General features: G+C 39.7%; 1 protein-coding gene across 4 annotated transcripts in view; it reads left to right on the top strand.

Annotated features, from left to right (window-relative positions):
- Nucleotides 1–21,955, top strand: part of LOC137236902 (uncharacterized) — an 844,598-nt gene that overhangs the window by 641,150 nt on the left and 181,493 nt on the right. For all 4 annotated transcript variants that reach the window (XM_067759993.1, XM_067759990.1, XM_067759991.1 and 1 more), the window contains 3 exons: nucleotides 3,670–3,812; nucleotides 3,903–4,455; nucleotides 4,515–4,595. In XM_067759993.1, coding sequence (XP_067616094.1) covers nucleotides 3,670–3,812; nucleotides 3,903–4,455; nucleotides 4,515–4,595 — 777 coding nt within the window. The remainder of the gene's footprint in view (nucleotides 1–3,669; nucleotides 3,813–3,902; nucleotides 4,456–4,514; nucleotides 4,596–21,955) is intronic.

Here is a 21,955-nt window from a genome sequence, read left to right as displayed (position 1 = left end):
TATTGCCTTTCTGTTGATATTCCTTTTATTCACCATTAAGGTACATACTAATTCTATATGCTATTCAATCCTAATTGTGTGGAATGTTTTAGGCTCGCTTAAGAGCTTAGTAACAATGGATTTATACAGTATTGCTTTTATTAGCTGTACTTCTGCTGTTCACTTCTCGGGATCTGAGTATTGAACTCGAATCTCCAACATTCATACTAGCGTAAAGGCAGATGCCTTTAACTACTCAGCCATATGAATGACCCGCTGCTCGCTTTGCAATTGGCCTCTAAGTATATTTTTGTTGATATTCCTTTTATTCACCATTTAGATACATAGTAATTCTATATGCTATTTGATCATAATTGTATGGAATGATTTAGGTGCGCTTAAGAGCTTAGTAAGAATGGATTTTTACAGTATTGCTTTTATTAGCACTGTTCACTATTATATCAATGCTATCATCTGTATTTAATTAGCGAGACATGCTCATATTGCTTTGTACAATTGTTTTTATACTCATTTGAGCAGAGCTCACAGAGTATATTAAGTTTGATTGGATAACGGTTGGTTGTACAGGTATAAAGGAATCGATATCAAAATCATCAGGATCGAAAAAAAATTTGATTGAGCCATGTCCGTCCGTCCGTCCGTTAACACGATAAATTCAGTAAATTTTGAGGTATCTTGATGAAATCATCTCAGGTCGCTATTTAAAATGAACGATATCGGACTATAACCACGCCCACTTTTTCGATATCGAAAATTTCGAAAAACAGAAAAAGTGCAATAATTCATTACCAAAGACAGATAAAGCGATGAAACTTGGTAGTTGCGTTGAACTTATGACGCAGAATAGAAAATTAGTAAAATTTTGGACAATGGGCGTGGCACCGCCCACTTTTAAAAGAAGGTAATTTAAAACTTTTGCAAGCTGTAATTTGGCAGTCGTTGAAGATATTATGATGAAATTTGGCAGGAACGTTACTCCTATTACTATATGTACGCTTAATAAAAATTAGCAAAATCGGAGAAAGACCACGCCCATTTTAACAAAAAATGTAATATCTTTACAGTATATAAGTAAATTATGTCAAAATTCAACTCCAGGTGATGCCACAAAATACAAAAATAAAAGAAAATTTCAAAATGGGCGTGGCTCCGCCCTTTTTCATTTAATTTGTCTCGGACACTTTTAATGCCATAAGTCGAACAAAAATTTACCAATCCTTTTGAAATTTGGTAGGGGCATAGATTTTATGACGCTAACTGTTTTCTGTGAAAATGGGCAAAATCGGTTGAAGCCACGCCCAGTTTTTATACACAGTCGTCCGTCTGTCCTTCCGCATGGCGGTTAACACGATAACTTGAGCAAAAATCGACATATCTTTACTGAATTTAGTTCACGTACTTATCTGAACTCACTTTATCTTGGTATAAAAAATGAACGAAATCCGACTATGACCACACCCACTTTTTCGATATCGAAAATTACGAAAAATGAAAAAAATTCCATAATTCTATACCAAACCGAAAAAAGGGATGAAACATGGTAATTGGATTGGTTTATTGACGCGAAATATAACTTTAGAAAAAACTCTGTAAAATGGTTGTGACACGTACCATATTAAGTAGAAGAAAATGAAAAAGTTCTGCAGGGCGAAATAAAAAACCCTTGAAATCTTGGCAGGTATTACATACATAAATAAATTAGCGGTATCCAACAGATGATGTCCTGGGTCACCCTGGTCCACATTTTGGTCGATATCTGGAAAACGCCTTCACATATACAACTACCACCACTCCCTTTTAAAACTCTCATTAATACCTTTAATTTGATACTAATATTGTACAAACAGGTTCTAGAGTCACCCCTGGTCCACCTTTATGGCGATATATCGAAAAGGCGTCCACCTATAGAACTAAGCCCCACGCTCTTTTAAAATACTCATTAACACCTTTCATTTGATACCCATATCGTACAAACATATTATAGAGTCACCCCTGGTCCACCTTTATGGCGATATCTCGAAAAGGCGACCACCTATAGAACGAAGGGCCACTCCCTTTTAAAAACACTCATTAACATCTTTCATTTGATACCCATATCGTACAGACAAAGTCTAGAGTCACCCCTGGTCCACCTTTATTGCGAGACCTCGAAGAGGCGTCCACCTATAGAACTAAGGCCCACTTTCTTTTAAAATACTCATTAACACCTTTCGTTTGATACCCATATCGTACAACCACATTCTAGAGTCACCCCTGGTCCACTTTTATGGCGATATTTCGAAACGGCGTCCACCTATAGAACTAAGGCCCACTCCCTTTTAAAATACTCATTAACACCTTTCGTTTGATACCCATTTTGTACAAACGCATTCTAGAGTCACCCCTGGTCCACCTTTATGGCGATATTTCGAAACGGCGTCCACCTATAGAGCTAAGCCCCAGTCCCTTTTAAAATACTCATTAACACCTTTCGTTTGATACCCATATTGTACAAACGCATTCTAGAGTCACCCCTGGTCCACCTTTATGGCGATATCTCGAAAAGGCGACCACCTATACAACTACCACCACTCCCTTTTAAAACCCTCATTAATACCTTTAATTTGATACCCATATCGTACAAACAAATTCTAGGGTCACCCCTGGTCCACCTTTATGGCGATATCTCGAGACGGCGTCCACCTATGGAACTAAGGATCACTCCCTTTTAAAATACTCATTAACACCTTTCATTTGATACCCATATGGTACAAACAAATTCTAGAGTCAACCCTGATCCACCTTTATGGCGATATCCCTAAATGGCGTCCGCCTATAGAACTATGGCCCACTCCCTCATAAAATACTCTTTAATGCCTTTCATTTGATACACATGTCATACAAACACATTCCAGGGTTTCCCCTGGTTCATTTTCCTACATGGTTATTTTCCCTTATGTTGTCACCATAGCTCTCAACTGAGTATGTAATGTTCGGTTACACCTGAACTTAACCTTCCTTACTTGTTGTTATTGATATTAGAGAAAAATTGCAAAGTTTACAAGCGGCGATGGTTACTAGAACATGTTTCTGAATTTCACTTCTTCATCAGCTAGCTTCTCGGGAGCTGAGTATTGAATTCGAATCTCCAACATTCATACTAATGTAAAGGCCTTTAACCACTCAGCCATATGAATTCCCTGCTGCTCGCTTTGCAGTATATCAGAATTCTAAGATCTGTTACGCATGTTTCCACGCATAATAGAAAGCTTCATTTCTTTTATTCCCATAAGACTCAAATCCTAGTTTATTGCTGCAAGAATTTTCCTTTTGCTGTTCTTCAGCTGCAGGTTAAAGAAATCGCGCGACACGAAGTCACTTTGTCTGTAGCATCGCTTGGTTTCCAATAGATCGGAAAGGTCTTTCTCGCTGGATTAATAGCCATACGCATTTAGGAAAACTTTTAATCTTTGCAGAGAACTTAAATACAGGCATAGTAGCAGACAAGCACCTTTATTTAACGGTCAATAGCTGCTCAAGTCAACAAAAAGATGGTGCGTGCCGATTCCCTTTTCATATCATATAATTGCTGTCCACGATGCTTCTCTTCCTGATAAATACTGCCTCTGCCCTAAAACATTTTCCAATGCTCCGTATACAAATTATAACTTTAACAAGATTTTTTTTCAGGAGTCCGAAAGTGTCGAACCGGCTCACTTATCTAAGTGAAGAAACGAGGTTAAAAAGCGTTGTAGTAAATTCAACTCGCCCAACTAACGAGGACTCTTTGGATGGTATTGGAATCATAGACATCGGACGACAATCGCATTTAGGTACGTACGAGTGCTAAGCGGTGAATACTTCTATCAACATTCCAACCGAATTTAATTCCATATCATCGTTTTACTTACAAACAAAAACAGATTCTTGCGCAATGCATTACAGTGAATATACAAGTGAAGTGGCTAGGCAATGGCAACTGGAGAACCGCATATTAATACATCCCCTTGCATCACTAATCTTACCAGATACCATGAAATGTGAAGCTGAGAACAAAGGTCCTGCCAATGAGTTTGGGGACGATCCCAGTGTAAGATCAGATATGTCTGACAATCATCGAGTATCCCTCACTGCCGATGAAAATTATAATGAATGCCTAACAGGTATAAGTAAAAATACGCCAATATGTCGACGATGTAAATGCTGTCAGGATATTATATCAGATGCAAACGAGTCGTTTGCATTGCCATCAGCATCACAATTTCCATATCTTCCTTTTGACCGATTAGAAAAACTTCGCTCGCAATCTAAGTTAAAAAACGCTTGCGAATATTGGCGAAGAATATCATTACAAAAAAATGGAAACTTATCTTCTTCAAGTATCGACAAAAGCGTTGAATTATACAGGCAAAGTTTTGATTATAAAAATTGTTTTGATATCAATAATTTTCAAGACACCCTTGAAGTCCTTAAAAAGTAAGTAAATTTATAGAAATGATCTTTTAAAAATAATTTAAAAATACATAAACTTTCAGAACCCTGAAACAAATTAATGAATTACCAATTGAACAATACAAAAAGGATAGTTTTTTACAGCACCTACGCGGGCTTTTTCGGTAATTTATATAATATTTATATTATACCCATATGTACCATTATCTTCAAAAAAACCTTCCTTTAAATTTTAGTCAGAAGTTGCGCTATTTTAAATTACTGCAATTACGTTGAGCAGAACTGATGTTAAGCTAATGGAATACATATGATAGGAAAGCTATACGAGCAGTTTTCCAAGAGCGCATACATGATTCAGTCTTATGCACCTATTGAATATTATTTTGTAGATGATGTAATGCGGACCCTAATCCGTAGGCCGAGCTACAGTAAGTACCTTCCAATCCTGTGCCGGTGTATTCGGTACTTTCGGGTACTGTTTATCTGTGTCGGTACATTCGTTTTCTGACTGCATAAGCCGCAGCGTGTCCTCCGACTTCATCACACATGGTATCCATGCTTTAACTTTTGGTACCGTGGAGATCTGCCCTTCATCCACCACCTCAAATCGCGCGATTGTGATTGCGTATGGATGTTTGGTACCACTTCCTACAGCCACCGCAGCTCGCGATGTTGTCGCACGCTTTCATCTTCACACCATTGGACTACTCTCGATCTGCCTCTCTCATCCTCCTTGCTAAAATAAGATTTTGAGTCGTTCATCTTGATCGTATGGGCACCTGCCCAACTAGGCGGGCTCAGCGGTCTAGCATTTAATATGGGAAAGAACCGTCCGCCGCAGCATCGCCATTTGTGGTGAGGCCATCAATACTTCCCGAGGTTGCCCAGTAGCGGGTAGGCTCCGTTGATATACAGCCGAACATATCCCCTGGATGCAAATCATCCAATAGCCACGGTCCGCACCCTGGATTAGGGGGTTGGTCCCAAATAAATAATTTTTTCTCTTTCTCTGCAGTTATAAATATTTTTTCCCCTCTTTATTTATGTTTTAATTTTGTTTCCGTTTACTCTTAAAACTTATTATGAATGAATGAAAGCATATGCTTTATCCCTTGAGTTCCTATAGGTTTAAGTTACTTGTAATTAGTTTTAAGCCTACTCTGTAGAAATTTGTTTTGATCTAGACTCAATAGAGTCTTAATAAATAAATAAATAAATAATTAGACTGAGCGAGATTAAGCAAAGGCGAGAGGTGCACATGATCGACCAAGCGGGAAAGGCGTGGGTTCAAGCGTGGGGCGTGAAATGTCGGAAGTTATGTGTAGGTCTTACAACCTTAGACTAACAATGTTGCTTCTATCATTAAAAAGAGAGGACTTTATACTTATGACTTGAATTCTGACTGGACACTGCCTTCTGGCGTCACATCCTTTAAATTAGGCTTGGTTAGTAATAGCAGATGTAGGAAGTGCGGGTTGGAGGGAGAAATAATCGAGAACGTAAGATTGAGTTCAATGAAGGGTTTGTGATATATATATATATATATATTTTTTTTTTAATATTTAAGAGTGGGCAAATTTTTTGTATTAAAAAACATGTAAATAATTCACATAAGTAGTAATTAAATATATACATTCGGTATGTGATAAAATCTTGGAAAGAAACGAAGAATAATAATTCATATCAAGCTTTTTGTTGCCTTAAATGAGTGTTATTTTGGACAACTTTTGGACAAACGAAAGGTCCTAATATTATTATAATTATTTAAAAATTATTATATATCCTTAAACTAACTCAAGAGCGGTGGCCACCGTAGTGTTTGCTCCGCCTATCACACCGAAGATCCTGGGTTCACGCACCGGGCAAAGCAACATCAAAATTTTAGAACCAAGTTTTTTCAATTAGGATCGCCCCTCGGCAGTGTTTGGCAAGCACTCCGACTGAATTTCTGCCATGAAAAGCTCTCAGTGAAAACTCATCTGCCTTGCAGATGCCGTTCGGCATAAAACAAGTAGGTCCTGTCCCGCCAATTTATAGGAAAAATTAAAACGAGCACGACACAAATTGGAGAGAAGCTCGGCCTAAAATCTCTTCGGAGGTTATCTCGCCTTACATTTATTTATTTTTTAACTTAAGAGTTTTGGTCTCGAACCGTTAATTTTTTGTCTAAAAAATTGTGGTAGCGGCTTATATAGTTACTGTATTTTAAACGTGTAGTAAAATTTACTCCGATCGTAATAGAATTCAAATGCAGTTATGTATGATAGACAACCTCCTAAAATATTCATGCCGAACTTGTCAGAATAAAAAAAAATAATAATAAAAATAAATGTAAGGCGCGATAACCTCCGAAGAGATCTAAGGCCGAGCTTCTCTTCCAATTTGCGTCGTGCTCCTCTTGATTTTCCCTACAAATTGGCCGGACGGGACCTACATGTTTTATGGCGACTCCGAACGGCATCTGAGTTTTCCCTGAGAGCTTTTCATGGCAGAAATACACCCGGAACGCTTGCCAAACACTGCCGAGGGGCGACTCCGCTTAGAAAAATTTTCCTCTAATTGAAAAATCTTATTTCTAAAATTTTGATGTTGCTTTGCCCGGGGTTTGAACCCAGGGCATACGGTGTGGTAGGCATAGCACGCTACCATCACACCACGGTGGTCACCAGAATAAGGTGATGGCAAAGCTAATTCAACCCAATTCGCCGTGCAGAAGAGTGTCAAGTCAAAAGAAAATATGCATTGATTTCTATCAACTGACATATTGTTGTACTAAGGCATTGTATGTAAAATAATCAAGAAGCAATCAGCTGTTGGGATAACAACACCTGGTACTGAATTCTCCTTGCTTATGAATTGCGATTACTTATGATTGTAACCACTGTTTTTTGTCGGTGAAGTTTCTTCAAATGTTCCGGCTTGGCAAACTGCAATCCTTTTTGGAGCATATCCTTCCCTTAAAAGGAACTGTAGAAACAGCTCTTAAAAACTTAAAAGTTTAAATTCAAAAAACAATGTATTTATATAAAGGGTTACAAAAACCTGCCAATGCGCTATACAAGTTTGGGAACGATTTAAGCCCAATCTTGCCGTGAGTCCCGTCCAAATTCAAATTATCACGTCTGCTTTTATAATCAGCGTTAAATTTTTGATATTGTTGCATAAAATTGATGCAATCGTAGATTCATGTAAAGGGCACAAAAAGTATTTAAATTTTCGTATAAAATTACCAAAGTTGATAATTAACGAACATATACATCTCTTTTGGACTATGTAATTTTTTCGTCCACTTGCTGCATCTCATTTACGTCATAAAGTGGAAAATTCTTTACGACAGGTGTATTTTGTACTTCTTTACGAAGTAACTGTTCGGTAGCAACTTTCATCCCAGGCATCCATGATAGCGGTATTTTGCGCATCAACTATCATTTGCAGCTAATCTAATTTTTCTAATTATTTTTCAATTGATTGAAGTTGCCTCTCAAATATTCTCAATCCTAGATCACGTTATTTAGTATGTTTCCAATAAACTTGGACAGACCGTAGCATGGGACATTTGTTGAAGACGCTGAAATGCAGTACATTTTGTATTTTTCCTTAAATCAAATTATTTTGTTTTTGTACAAATTTTCAACAAAATTGTTGTTCTTCCTTAGTAGTGTGTTTTTTTTTTGATCAGTTCGTAAAATCTTATATGCGTTTTTGTCTTCTAACAGTTCGTACATTTTCTCTTTGTAATCTGTTCTGTATAATATCACTGTTTTGCTACCTTTGTCCGAGTCCGTAACCACGATATCATCTTTGTATTTATTTAGCCACTTTTTTGTTGTGTTGAAGGATTCCAATATAAATTTCTCCGCTGCGCTGTTTTTTATGTTCCTTTTAAACTGTAATATTCTATTGCTGATCTTACATATTTCTCTCTCCTCTTTCTCATCGTCTTTACCTGTATTATTTGTTCCATTTCTTCCATTTTTTTATTTATTTTTTTTATCTCTGCGATTAGTTGTATAGACTTAAATGTGCTGTTAGTAGTAGGCAAGGCAAACTTTCTCCCGAGCGACAGTAGCCACTTGACTTACTCTGGAAATTCTATGGTAGTTTTGTTAATAAACCACTCTTCGTTCACATGTATGCCCAGAGTCTGTAATTGTTGCTGTTTAAGTTTATCCAGCTCTGAATTTGTACGATCTGTCTTTCTTTTGTTATTCCTTGATTAAGGGTATTTTGATGGTGTATGAAAGAGCTAAAATCCGTTTCGCTAATTCGAGCAAGCATGTCTTTCTGCGTAGTTTAAATAGTCTCTTGTTAATTTTATGTTTATAATTGTTTGTGTAATTTCTATGTTGAGTATTTTCTTAAAGAAGTTTTCTTTTGTGATAGCTATTTGGTGTTTAACTTTTTGCGAAGTTGTATCTATTGTGATTTTTCTAACACTGTTGGAGAGATGGGTTGGAATGCATTCTATTAGAAATCTGAGTTGTAATTGGAGTTTGGAAAGTTTTTGTTTCTGTTTGCTGAGCTGTTTAAGTGTTATGCATGTGTGCTCGCCGCGTTTGTATCTAATATGCTGATAATAGTGTTTCATGTTGTTGTTTTTGTGGTTAAGTAATAAAGGTGTATCTAATTTGTCGGCATGCCTTCCGAATAGATGTAATTTGTTTATTTGGTGCTAATCCTTGTTTGCTTATAATGCTTGTGATTATCTGTGGGCTATAGGATCTAATGGGTGCAAAGTGCAAGTAAAAACTACTTCGTTTTTCCTTCACTCAATCGCCCTACGTTTCGCTAAATTCCTTAGCTTCAGGTACAAAACCAAACTATTGAAAAAACTACAAAAAGATATTAAATAAAAATTAAAGAAATTATGAACAAAACTATGTACGTAAATTATGTACATATGTTAAAATTAATACATTAAACAAAAACAAACAAACAAAAAAACACAAGCATTTGTACCGATCGCATTTGGTACGTTCGTCATACTAATGGTAAACTTATTTTAAGCAGAGTAGATAGCTAGTGGCGATGTCTTTTGTATCTTCTTTTTTGTTTACTGTCCTATCTCTTTTTTGTAATATCCGCAGGCTCTCTATTGTGTATCGGTTGTTGTTGTTGTAGCAGTGCTTCGCCCCATCCAATAGGTGTGACCGATCACAACTTGTCATCAAAATCCTCTAACGGGAGTCCAAGGAAACTTGCTGTTTCAACAGGGGTGGACCATAATGTGAGGGGTGTTAGAGGCGTTGGTTCCACATTACAATTAAAGAGATGGTTGGTGTCATGTGGGGACACATTGCAAGCGGGGCATACATTTTGTATGTCGGGGTTGATTCTGGATAGGTAAGAGTTTAACCTGTTACAGTATCCAGATCGTTGAGATAGAGTGACTCGCCTTTGTGTGCGTTCCTCTTCTGCAAGTTTAGGGTACTGTTCTCTGAGTACAGGATTCACCGGGCAATTCCAGACATATAGGTCCGACGCCTGTTTGTGGAGTTCACTGAGGACCTGCTTGTGTTTTTTGGCTCCATACGGCTGTGCTCTTAGGTGCCGTATTTCCTCATAATGCTTACGGAGATGACTCCTTAAGCCCCTGGGCGGTGTTGGCTCATCAATCAGATGTCTGTTGGGATGCCCAGGTTTCTGTGTATTCGACATGAACTGTTTGGTTAGCATTTCATTTCTCTCCCTGATGGGGAGTGTTCTCGGCGCATTATGTAGATGGTGTTCTGGGGACATAAGAAGAAAACCCGTGGCGATTCTGAGGGCAGTATCTTAGCAGGCCTGTAGCTTCTTCCAGTGAGTAGTCTTTAGGCTTGGCGACCATATCGGGGACGCGTAGCATGCAATCGGCTGGCCAATTGCTTTTTAAGTGGTATTGAGCGTTTCTTTATCTTTTCCCCAAGTACTGCCAGCAAGAGATTTGAGGATTTTATTACGGCTCTGGATTTTCGGTACAATTGCGTAGTCGGTAGCGTAGTGCCAGTGTGGGCATTGGCCTGTGGCCATTATTGTGCAGGCATCGGCGTAGGAAACGATAATAACTCATTCTGGCGGCGAAGGTAGGTTTGATATGTAGAAGTTAAACAAAAGTGGGGATAGGACACCACCCTGTGGTTTCTAAATTGCACCGATGCCTGCCGACCACCCTGATAATTTGCGGTCCACCTTTTAATACTTGGGGGAAGGGCTTGCAGTAACGTGCCATGGTTGACGATATCAAAAGCTTTTGATAGGTCTAGCGCAACGAGTACTGTTCTATGGTGAGGGTTTTGATTTAAACCGTAATATATGTGGGTGCTAATTGCATTTAGCGCGGTGGTTGTGCCATGAAGTTTTCTAAAGCCATGCTGACGACAGGTTAGTTGCAAATTTGCTTTGAAATAGGGGAGCAAAATGGCTTCAAGCGTCTTGGCTACTGGCGATAGGGGAGATATCGGGCGATATGACTCTCCTATGTTAGCTGGTTTCCCAGGCTTTAGTAGCGGGACCACCTTGGCCATTTTCCATATTTCGGGAATGACAAAGGTGGAAAGGGACAGGTTGAAGACATGTGCTAAATATTTGAAACCTCTTTTCCTAGTCTTTTAAGCATCGGCATGGCTATGCCGTCTGGGCCCACTGCTTTAGATGGTTTAGGTTGACCGATGACATCCTCAACCTCTTTGGCGGTGATGGTAATTGGGGACGCGCTGAATTTATGTTTATGCGCGTGTCTGTTTGCCCTCCGTCTAACTTTGTCAACCGTAGAATGCATAATATATTGTCGGCAAAAAGCGCTCGCGCATTTTTTCGCATCCTACAGCACTTTATCGCCAAAGGCGATGGAAATTTTGTCGTTGTGCTCGGACGTATTCGATAGGGATTTTACGGTGGACCAAAGCTTACCCACACCGGCAGAGAGGTTACAACAACTTAGATGCTCCTCCCATTTCGCCCGGTTGTGTTCATCCACATTGGTTTATATGCCTTATTTGGGGGTCGCCGGGATCGAGCTGTCTTATAAGGTCACGTTCTCTCGCTAAATTTGCGGCCTCCGCTGGAAAAGGAGGCCGGATTTCGGGAATTCTACCAGCGGGAATGAAGCGATCCGAGGCGGATTCAATGACCTTGCGGAAGCACGCTCCCCTTGGCGCGCATGAGTCGGGATAGGGAGGGCAGCAAAGCGGCTGTCTGTAAAGGATTTGTACTCATACCACTTTCCTTTTTTAAAGTTTATGAGAGTGCGTTTTTCGGTGACGATGAAGTCGGCGGTACGCTCGAGCGAAATAAGTATTGGCAGGTGGTAAGTAACGGCATGCGCTCACCATTGATATATCTGGCGAACTGTGACAGCTTCCTACCATATGAGTGGGGGCGTCTCCGTTTATTCTGCAGAACGTCGTTTCTTCCATCTGATCCGCCAACATCTCACCCCTGCTGTCCGCCTGCAAGTTTGAATGCCACATATCGCGATGGGCGTTGAAATCGCCTAAGATAATGCGATTATCGCCAGTGAGTAAGGCGCTGATATTAGGGTGGTATCCACTGGGGCAACAGGTGGCAGGTTCTAGGTTTGCATCGCCTGTCCGGACAGATAAGCCGTGACGTTCCAGGACATTGTCCCTGCGGCCGATGTCGGGATCAAATATATAATATTGCACTGAGTGGTGTATGATAAACGCGAGACCGCCTCCATTTCCGCTCTCGCGATCTTTTCTGTGGACATTATATCCAGAACAGGTCTGCAGAGCAGATCTTGCTGTGAGTTTAGTGTCTTGAATCGCGCCAATGTGGATGTTATGCCGCTTCATGAATCGACTATCTCCGTGATCTTCCCAGTTAATCCATTACAGTTTAACTGCAGAATTCTGAAGTGCAACGGGGGAGACGTCGTCACTCTGAGAGTAAGTGACGGGTGACTACGCCTGGGTTGTGAAAGGCTAGGACGCAACTGCTCTTGTGGCCCTGGGACTGACGTCCTTGGGTAAGCATTGGGGTACCCGGTGTGTTTGGTTTTGCGGCCTGGCAAGATTGCGCTATGAAACCCGTCGGGGGGTTGCCGTCGTGGAGGCCAGAACATCTAGGAAAGTGGGACCATCCAAGGCAGAAGCTGCATTGGGCGGATGTCGCAAACATATATATTCTGTGCTGGCAAAAGGTGGTAGGCACTAAGAGTCTGTTTCCCTGACCTACACGATTGCTGCCGGAAAAGGGGGGGGGGGGGGGGGGGGAAGAAGACGGGGGCGAGGGCTGATGCTCGGCATTGCTACCCACTCTTCTACGGAGATTGTAGTTATGAGTAGGAGCGGCCGTATGAGCTAGTGGCGCCGTAGGGCGCGAGCAGCAGCGGGTCGCTTCCCAAGTCAGTCGGTTCTATGTACCGGAGTGACTCGGGATTTTTCCCGACCAAGGACTGTCATTTGAGTGTAACCCCATTTAATTTGTTGCGCCCCTCCCACAAATTGTCATCCTCCCAGCAGCTCCTTGCAGCGGGACTGCTCCATATTCTCTTGCTCCGGGTAGGTATCGAATCCAATCCGGGTCCGTCTCCTGGCCCCGGTCCTGAGAAATGGTTTTGCTGCATCTGCCGGAAAAGAATCTGCTTAGGACGGTCATACTCTGTTCAGTGTGTCTCGTGTAAGGGATGGTTGCATCGGACAGGTTGTTCTGGGCTTGATCCCAAAACCCGACGTCCACGTAACTTTTATAAATCTTTTGTGGCTCCTTGCTGTTCACGTCAAAGGGCGTCCCGTAGTCTACGTCTTAGCGCCCCCACTACCTTCCAGCAGCCCAGCTGCTCAGCAAGCCACAACAAGTACCCGCTGCTGCTCGCGCCCCGCGGCGCCAACAACTCAAACGGCTGCTACCACTCATAACTACTATCGCCGTAGTAGAGTCGGTAGCAATGCTGAGCATCAGCCCCTGCCCTCGGATTCGAAAAAATGCGCGAGCGCTTTCTGCCGTCAATATGTAATGCATTCTACGGTCGACAAAGATAGACGGAGGGCCAACGGACACGCACATAAACATAAATTCAGCGCGTCACCAATTACCATCACCGCCAGAGAGGTTGAAGATGCCATTGGTCACGCTAAACCATCCAAAGCAGTGGGCCCAGACGGCATAGCCATGCCGATGCCTAAAAGCCTAGGGAAAGAGGGTTTCAAATACTTAGCACATATCTTCAACCTGTCTCTTTCCACCTTTGTCATACCCGAAAAATGAAGAATGGCCAAGGTGGTCTCGCTACTAAAACCTGGGAAACCAGCTAACATAGGAGAGTCGTATCGTCCGATATCTCTCCTATCGCCAGTAGCAAAGACGCTTGAAGCCATTTTGCTCCCCTACTTCCAAGCAAATTTGCAGCTAGCCTGTCATCAGCATGGCTTCAGAAAACTCCATAGCACCACCACCGCGCTAAATGCCATCAGCACCCAGATAAATTGCGGTTTAAATCAAAACCCCCACCATATAACAGTACTCGTAGCGCTAGACCTATCAAAAGCTTTTGATATCGTCAACCATGGCACGTTACTGCAAGACCTGGAAGGGTCTACCCTTCCCCCATGTCTTAAAAGGTGGACCGCAAATTATCTGGGTGGTCGGCAGGCATCGGTGCAATTTAGAAACGAAGCATCAAAACCAAGAAGAATTAAACAAGGGGTGCCACAGGGTGGTGTCCTATCACCACTTTTGTTTAATTTCTACATATCTAAGCTACCTTCACCACCAGAAGGAGTCACTATCGTTTTATACGCTGATGACTGCACAATAATGGCCACAGGCCCAGGCCCACAGATCGATGAGCTCTGCAACAGAATAAACGGCTACCTCCCTGATCTCTCCAGTTTTTTCGCCTCGCGAAACCTGGCATTATCACCGACTAAATCTTCCGCGACCTTATCTACAACATAGACGTCCCAAACGTCGACCATTTTGAACATCCACGTCCATGGCACTACGCTACCGACTGTCCCACACCCCAAAATCTTGGGTGTGACGTTTGATCAGGATCTACATTTTGGTGAGCACGCAGCCGCAATTGTTCCAAAAATCCAGAGCCGTAATAAAATCCTCAAATCCCTTGCTGGCAGTACCTGGGGAAAAGATAAAGAAACGCTCATTACTACATACAAAGCAATTGTCCAGCCGTTTATGTGCTACGCGTCACCCATATAGTCGCCAAGCCCAAAAATTACCCACTGGAATAACCTACAGGCCTGCCAAAATACTGCTCTCAGAATCGCCGCGGGCTGTCTTATGTCCCCAGAACACCATCTACATAATGAGGCGAGAATACTCCCCATCAGGGAGAGAAATGAGATGCTAACCAAACAGTTCCTGTTGAATACCCAGAAACCTGGGCATCCAAACAGACATCTGATTGATGAGCCAACACCGCCTAGGGACTTAAGGAGGCATCTCCGTAAGCATTTTGAGGAAATACGTCACTTCAGAACCCAGCCGTATGAAGCAAAAAAACACAAGCAGGTCCTTGGTGAACTCCACAAAGAGGCGTCGGACCTTTATGCCGGGAATTGCCCGGTGAATCCAGTACTCAAAGAAAAGAACCCAAAACTTGTGAAAGAGCAACACATACTCCCCAGGGAAACGCGTGTCACTCTTGCTCAACTTCGTTCTGGATACTGTAACAGGTTAAACTCTTACCTATCCAGAATCAACCCCGACATACAAAATGTATGCCCCGCTTGCAATGTGTCCCCACATGACACCAACCATATCTTTAATTGTAATGTGGAACCAACGCCTCTAACACCCCTTTCATTATGGTCCACCCCTGTTGAAACAGCATGTTTCCTTGGACTCCCGTTAGAGGATATTGATGACAATTTGTGATCGGTCGCGGCTGGTAGGTGGGGCGAAGCACTGCTACAACAACAACAACAACAAGCAGCAGCGGGTACTTGGTGTGGCTTGCGTAGACTACGGGACGCCCTTGGGCATGAATAGCCAGGAGCCACCAAAGATTTATAAAAGTTACGAGGACGTCTGGCTTTGGGATCTAGCCCAGAACATCCTGTCTGATGCAACCATCCCTTGCACGTGACATACTGACAAGAGTATGACCGTCCTAAAAAGATTCTTTTCCGACAAACTCAGGAAAACCATTACTCAGGACCAGCGTCAGTAGACAGACCCGGATTGGCTTCGATACCTTCCCGGAGCAGGAGAGTATGGCGCAGTCCCGCTGCAAGGAGCTGCTGGGAGGGTGACAATTTGTGGGGGGGGGGAGACAACAAATTAAATGGGGGTTACACTGAAATGACAGTCCTTGGTCGGGAAAAATCCCGAGTCGCTCCGGTACATAGAATCGATTGTCAATATCAGCTGTGTGCACGCTGTAGGTAATATATTTTGCTAACGCTGTGTTGTTTTTTTTCTTTTTTATGTCGGTTTCATGTTCCGATAATCGAACTCCTAACGCTCTTTTCGTAGTCCCTATGTAAATTTTGTTGCAGTACTCAAACTCATTACCCTTGCATGCAATTTCGTATACCACGTTGTATTGTTGTTGCGGTTCAAGTGGGCTTTTTGTTTTTGTGAAGATAGTGGAGAATTGTTTGTTCTCTATATCTATTGTTGTAAGAGGCTCTTTCCTATAGTTGTTGTTAATATTCAATATCATTTTTTCCATTAGGGTGCTCGCAAGATTATGTGGGTAATTATTGCTTCTCAGAATTTTATATATTTTTTGTTTGGTTTTCTCTAAAAATTGGTGGTGACTTATGGTTAAAACTTTCTTTATTACGCTGTTCGCTGTACATATTTTATGTTTAAGGAGTTGGGCGGATAGAAAATTAATAAAACGGCCCGAGGAAATCGGTTTTGAGTATCAATCAAGTACTATTTTGCTGTTTTTCCTATGTATCTCGACGTCCAAAAATGGGATTTTGTTGTTCTTTTCCTTTTCTAAATTAAATTGTAGCTTATTATGATACTGATTAAAAACGTTCAGAATGGTGTCCAAAGATGTCGTCAACATACTTCACTAGACGAGGATTTTTTGTTGCAATCTATATGGTTTTTTTAAGCTCTTGCTTTTGTTAGAATTCAAGTGTGCTTTTTCCGTTTACTGAAAGTATTTAATGTTATGTTTGGTTTTACTGGTCTGTAAATAATTCATTATTATATTAATTTGTTGTCTTCAAGACCAAGTTTGTTATATTTGTAAAATGTATATTTTACAAGCTATATTAAATTATTATACATAGAAAACGAGTAAATTTGAAAAAAAAAAACACAAAGTTCATAGACCGTATAGCCGACTATTTCAAAACGCATGACGGTTTATCATCAGCGATCCACACATTGAAGGCTTGACCTTTAGCACATCAGGCCATCAATGCACTTTGCAAGTTTCTATTTATAACTCGTTTTCTACTGTTTGTTGTTTTTATTCTTTTACCACCGTCAATTGCGTGCGCCAATCAGGTGCTATTATCTCATAAGACGAGAATTTTTTGTTGCAATCCATATGGTTTTTCTTTAAGCTCTTGCTTTTGTTAGAATTCCAGGGTGCTTTTTCCGTAGACTGAAAGTATTTAATGTTATATTTGGTTTTACTGGTCTATAAATAATTAATTATTATATTGATTTGTTGTCTTTGTTATTTTTGTAAAATGTATATTTTACAAGTTATATTATATTAAATTATTATACATAGAAACGAGTAAATTAGCAAAAAAAAAAACAAAGTTCATACACCGGTTAGCCGGCTATTTCAAACCCCATGACGGTTTCTCATCAGCGATCAACACATTGAAGGCTTGACGTTTAGCGCATCAGGCCAGCAATGCACTTTGCAAGTTTCTATTTATAACTCGTTTTCTACTGTTTGTTGTTTTTATTCTTTTACCACCGTCAATTGCATGCGCCAATCAGGTCTATTATCTCATTAGACGAGGATTTTTTGTTGCAGCCCATATGGGTTTTCTTTAAGCTCTCGCTTTTGTTAGAATTCCAGTGTGCTTTTTCTGTAGACTGAAAGTATTTAATGTTATGTTTGGTTTTACTGGTCTGTAAATAATTAATTACGAGCCTGACCCGTACGCATCTTGCGCAACCAATATAAAAGTCACTTATCAAATATCAACAGAAATCAGCTGTTCTATTAACTTACAGCGTGCGGAGCATCTAGCGTATAATAGCAACTGCCTTCAGTCAATTAAAACTTACAGCTTGCGCTGCCATCTAGCGTACAATAGCAACTACCGATAATGCAGTGCAAATATTCACAATAGTGCCATAGTACAAATAGATTCCCTTGTGTAATCACAATCGTTTATTTTTAACAAATTATTTGAATAAAATATAGCTAAACAAAAGCACTATGACCAAAATTGCCGAAAGCTCGCTAAAAGCTCGAATCTCCCTATTTACAACCAAAACTTTGTTTATAAATTTTGATTCCAAGTAAGAGCGGAAAAGGGACCCGTACATAAAAACAGCAATTAGAAATAATATATAAGATTATATTAATTTGTTGTCTTCATGACCAAGTTTGTTATTTTTGAAAATGTATATTTTACAATATGAATTTGGAGCTTTTAGGCCGATTTAATTAAATAAAACAAGTTTATTCCTTTATTTCCGACGCGTTTCGACACATAGTCGTGTCTTCCTCAGGGAATCTATTTATTAACTACGAAAAACATATGTTACAAATACAATAATTGGTATTAGTGTTGAATATTAAATATATTTTTCGTAGTTAATAAATAGATTCCCTGAGGAAGACACGAAAATGTGTCGAAACGCGTCGAAAATAAAAGAATAAACTTGTTTTATTTAATTAAATCGGCCTAAAAGCTCCAAATTCATATTAAATAACTAAACAAATATTTGGCCCAACTCAATCGTATATTTTACAAGTTATATTATATTAAATTATTATACATAGAAAACGAGTAAATTAGAAAAAACAATGTTCATAGACCGTATAGCGGACTATTTCAAAACCCATGACAGTTTATCATCAGCGATCCACACATTGAAGGCTTGATGTTCAGCGCATCAGGCCATCAATGCACTTTGCAAGTTTCTCGTTTTCTACTGTTTGTTGTTTTTATTATTTTACCACCGTCAATTGCGTGCGCCAATCAGGTGCTATTATCTCATTAGGCGAGGATTTTTTGTTGCAATCCATATGGTTTTTCTTTAAGCTCTCGGTTTTGTTAGAATTCCATGGTGTTTTTTCCGTAGACTGAAAGTATTTAATGTTATTGTGACGAATATTGATAACACTAAGTGATACTCACATCACTAATCTGATACTTAGTAAATAAAGTCACAACAACAATAAAGCAAGCTGCCACAGTTGTATGTACGTAAACAAATTAACCATCATATACACACATACATACAAGCATCAGCGAGATACTCACAAACGCATGTCATCATAAGCTACTACTTCGCTCACATATGCGTAAGCAGTTTGATTTAAGCACGATATTGGTTGCGAAGTATAAGTGTTATTGGGAGGTACTTTCAAAGCCGTCTAATAAAGGCCATTTTGCATTATTGAATATTGGAGTTATTTATTCTAAAGTTTAGCGATACGAACGTTAGCAGAAGGTGTAAAATAAGCGGAGTTTCCCCATATTCGTTACAATTGGTGTCAGAAGAGGAATTGTTGAATAAACTCCGAAGACTTCGAATACAACTTGGACATGGCAAAGTGGAGTGAATTGAAGATCCAGCAACTGAAGAAGGAGATGGAGAGCCGTGGATTGAATACAACGGGCAATAAACTCGAACTTCAGGCACGACTACGAGAGGCAATGGAATTAGAAGGAATTAACGTGGAAAAGTATGTCTTTCATCTTGATGGCGAGGAGACAACAAAAATTTAAGAGAAAAACGAGACATCGCAGACAGTTACGAGCGCAGACTTGAAGCTGATATTGGCTGCAATATCTGTACGAACATCGACAGTAACATCCAAGATGGAAACACAACTGAAAGAACAGGAGACATGTTTAACATCCAAGAAGGAATCACAGGAGACATGTATATCCGAAATGTCGTCACAAATAGCATCCAGGATTGAAGCACAGGAAGCACGTATATCCGAAATGTCGGGACAAATTTCAGCACAGTTATCATCGCAGATCTCTGCACAACTGGAAGCCCGTATGGACGAAAAAATAATGCAGTTTGAAAACAAAATCGAGGCTGAGGTAGATGCTTTAAAAGGTCGTATACAGGAGCTGCAACTAAATCGCCCAGTTGTTTCAGCAAGCAATAGGAAGGTAAAAATTCCATCTTTTGACGGTTCTGTTCCTTTCCAGGTATTTATGATTCAATTTGAGAAGACATCAACAGTGAACCATTGGAATGCCGAAGATAGAGTTGCTGCACTGTTCATGGCATTGAAAGGGCCTGCAGCTGAGATCTTACAAACCATTCCAGAGGGCGAACGGAACTGTTATGAAGCATTGATGGGCGCTCTAGAGAGACGATACGGAACCGAGCATAGGAGACAGATATACCAAATGGAGTTACTGAACCGCTTCCAGAGGGCTGGTGAAAGATTGCAAGAGTTTGCGTCGGATGTTGAAAGGCTGGCACATTTAGCGAATGCGGACGCACCCGTGGAATACACCGAAAGGGTAAAAATCCAGAATACGGAATGTCGAAACGAAGCGAGCGACATAAGCAAACCCAAAACCTACATTCGCAGAAACAGTATCACATGCTCTGATTCTGGAAACAGCGTCTCTTCTGTGTAAGCCAGTTTTCAAAGCACGCCATGTGGAAGTGGAAATGCCAGTCTGGGTGAACACAATATTGGAGGCGCTGAAAGGATCACAACAAAAAAATGACGGAGTTATGAAGTGTTTCAAGTGCGGTAACCCAGGTCACATTGCTCGTCATTGTATAAAAGGTGGAAAATGAATTGCCTGTTTTGTGAGGTGTAAGTGCGAATGAGTGAATGAATGTTTATTCAAATGTTGTTAGCTTATTTATACTAAATTATTCTAAACATATTCTTACATACATATTTACTTTAATTATACATACTTACATACCTACATTCTGTGGGAAACGCAATGTCAGAAAATTTGCCTGAATGCACATTTGGTTTAGTCGTGCGTTGTACACACTTCTGTATTAAATCGTGTGAATTGCTCTGTCAGCAACAATTAGCAAATGCCCCTTTTGTGTTGATTAAAATTTAGACTCTTTGTTACAGGGTAGCTTATTAACTGGTTTACTCATTTGGCATTGAAATTGTTGGCTGTTTACACTACATCTCCCTTTTTTTCAGAATGCTTATGCATTTGGCGAATGTATGAGCATTCTATTTTTATTTAGTTAAATATAAATTAATTCTATATTTTGTATTTTATGTTTGTAGGTCGAAAATTTACTTATTCTATTAATTTAAGTCTATTTTTGTGTATTATTCTTTCCTTATTGTTTATGATATTGCTATTTTCTATGTTACTGGGAAATTTTTGCTTATCATTATTTCCTATTCTAGACGGGATTAAAGTGTAATTATTTTTACTGTCGATATTTTCTACTTTATAGGGTATTAGAGTAAAATTATTATTTTTATCGATATTTTCTACCTTATAGGACCCTTTATATCTACTATCTAACTTATGACCTGCTACATTTTTTACTAACACTAGATCTCCTATAGTTATATCCTTATAGTAAATATTTTTATCATAACTAATCGTTTGTTTTTCTTTAGCTTCTTTTACTAATTTAAAGGCTCTATCCTGTGCTATTTGTAACCTATATTTAATTTCTTTATCATAAGCCTCATAATTGTATAATGGGCTTACCGTATTTTCTTGTAAAAATTCGTAAGTCTGGGGTTTTTTACCAAAGATGAATTCGAATGCGCAATAACAATGGACTGTAGATGGGGTTGTATTGTAACAATATGCAAAATATTTAAAATACTAATCCCAATCATCTTTGTTAATGGATATGTATGAACGCACATATTCATTGAAAGTTCTATGGCTACGTTCAATCGTGCCTAAAGTTTGGTGATGATACGACGTAGATGTTTTGTGCTCAATATTGAGAAGTTTACATAGTTCCTCAAACAAGCTACTTTTATATTCAGATCCCATATCCGTTATTATTGTTTTCATACTTCCATAAATTAAGATGAAATTTTCGAATATGGCTCTGGCTACTGTTTTTGCATGTTTGCTCTGTATAGGAATTGTATTAAGTATTTAGTCAAATCACTTATCAGAGTGGCAGCGTATTCGTTTTCATTTAATGATCTTGGTAAAGGTCCAATTGTATATATTTGTACTGTTTCGAACGCCTTCGGTGGTGTTTCAGTCAAAATCATTGGTTCTTTTAAATTTTTATAAATTTTATTTTTACTAAAAATTTACCCATTTCTTTATATATTTTCTTATATCATTCTTCATTTTATATATTTTCATATTCCAGTAATATTTTTGTCTCATTTTATTAGTTGTACGATTGATTCCTGGGTGGCCACCATTAACAGGATCATCGTGATATTTTTGAAGAATCTTTT

This window comes from Eurosta solidaginis, chromosome 1, assembly GCF_040869045.1.
Source record: "Eurosta solidaginis isolate ZX-2024a chromosome 1, ASM4086904v1, whole genome shotgun sequence".
In the NCBI taxonomy this organism is placed as follows: Eukaryota; Metazoa; Arthropoda; class Insecta; order Diptera; family Tephritidae; genus Eurosta; species Eurosta solidaginis.
The sequence above is the reverse complement of the archived record's forward strand: the minus strand, read 5'-3'. Positions and strand labels throughout refer to the sequence as shown.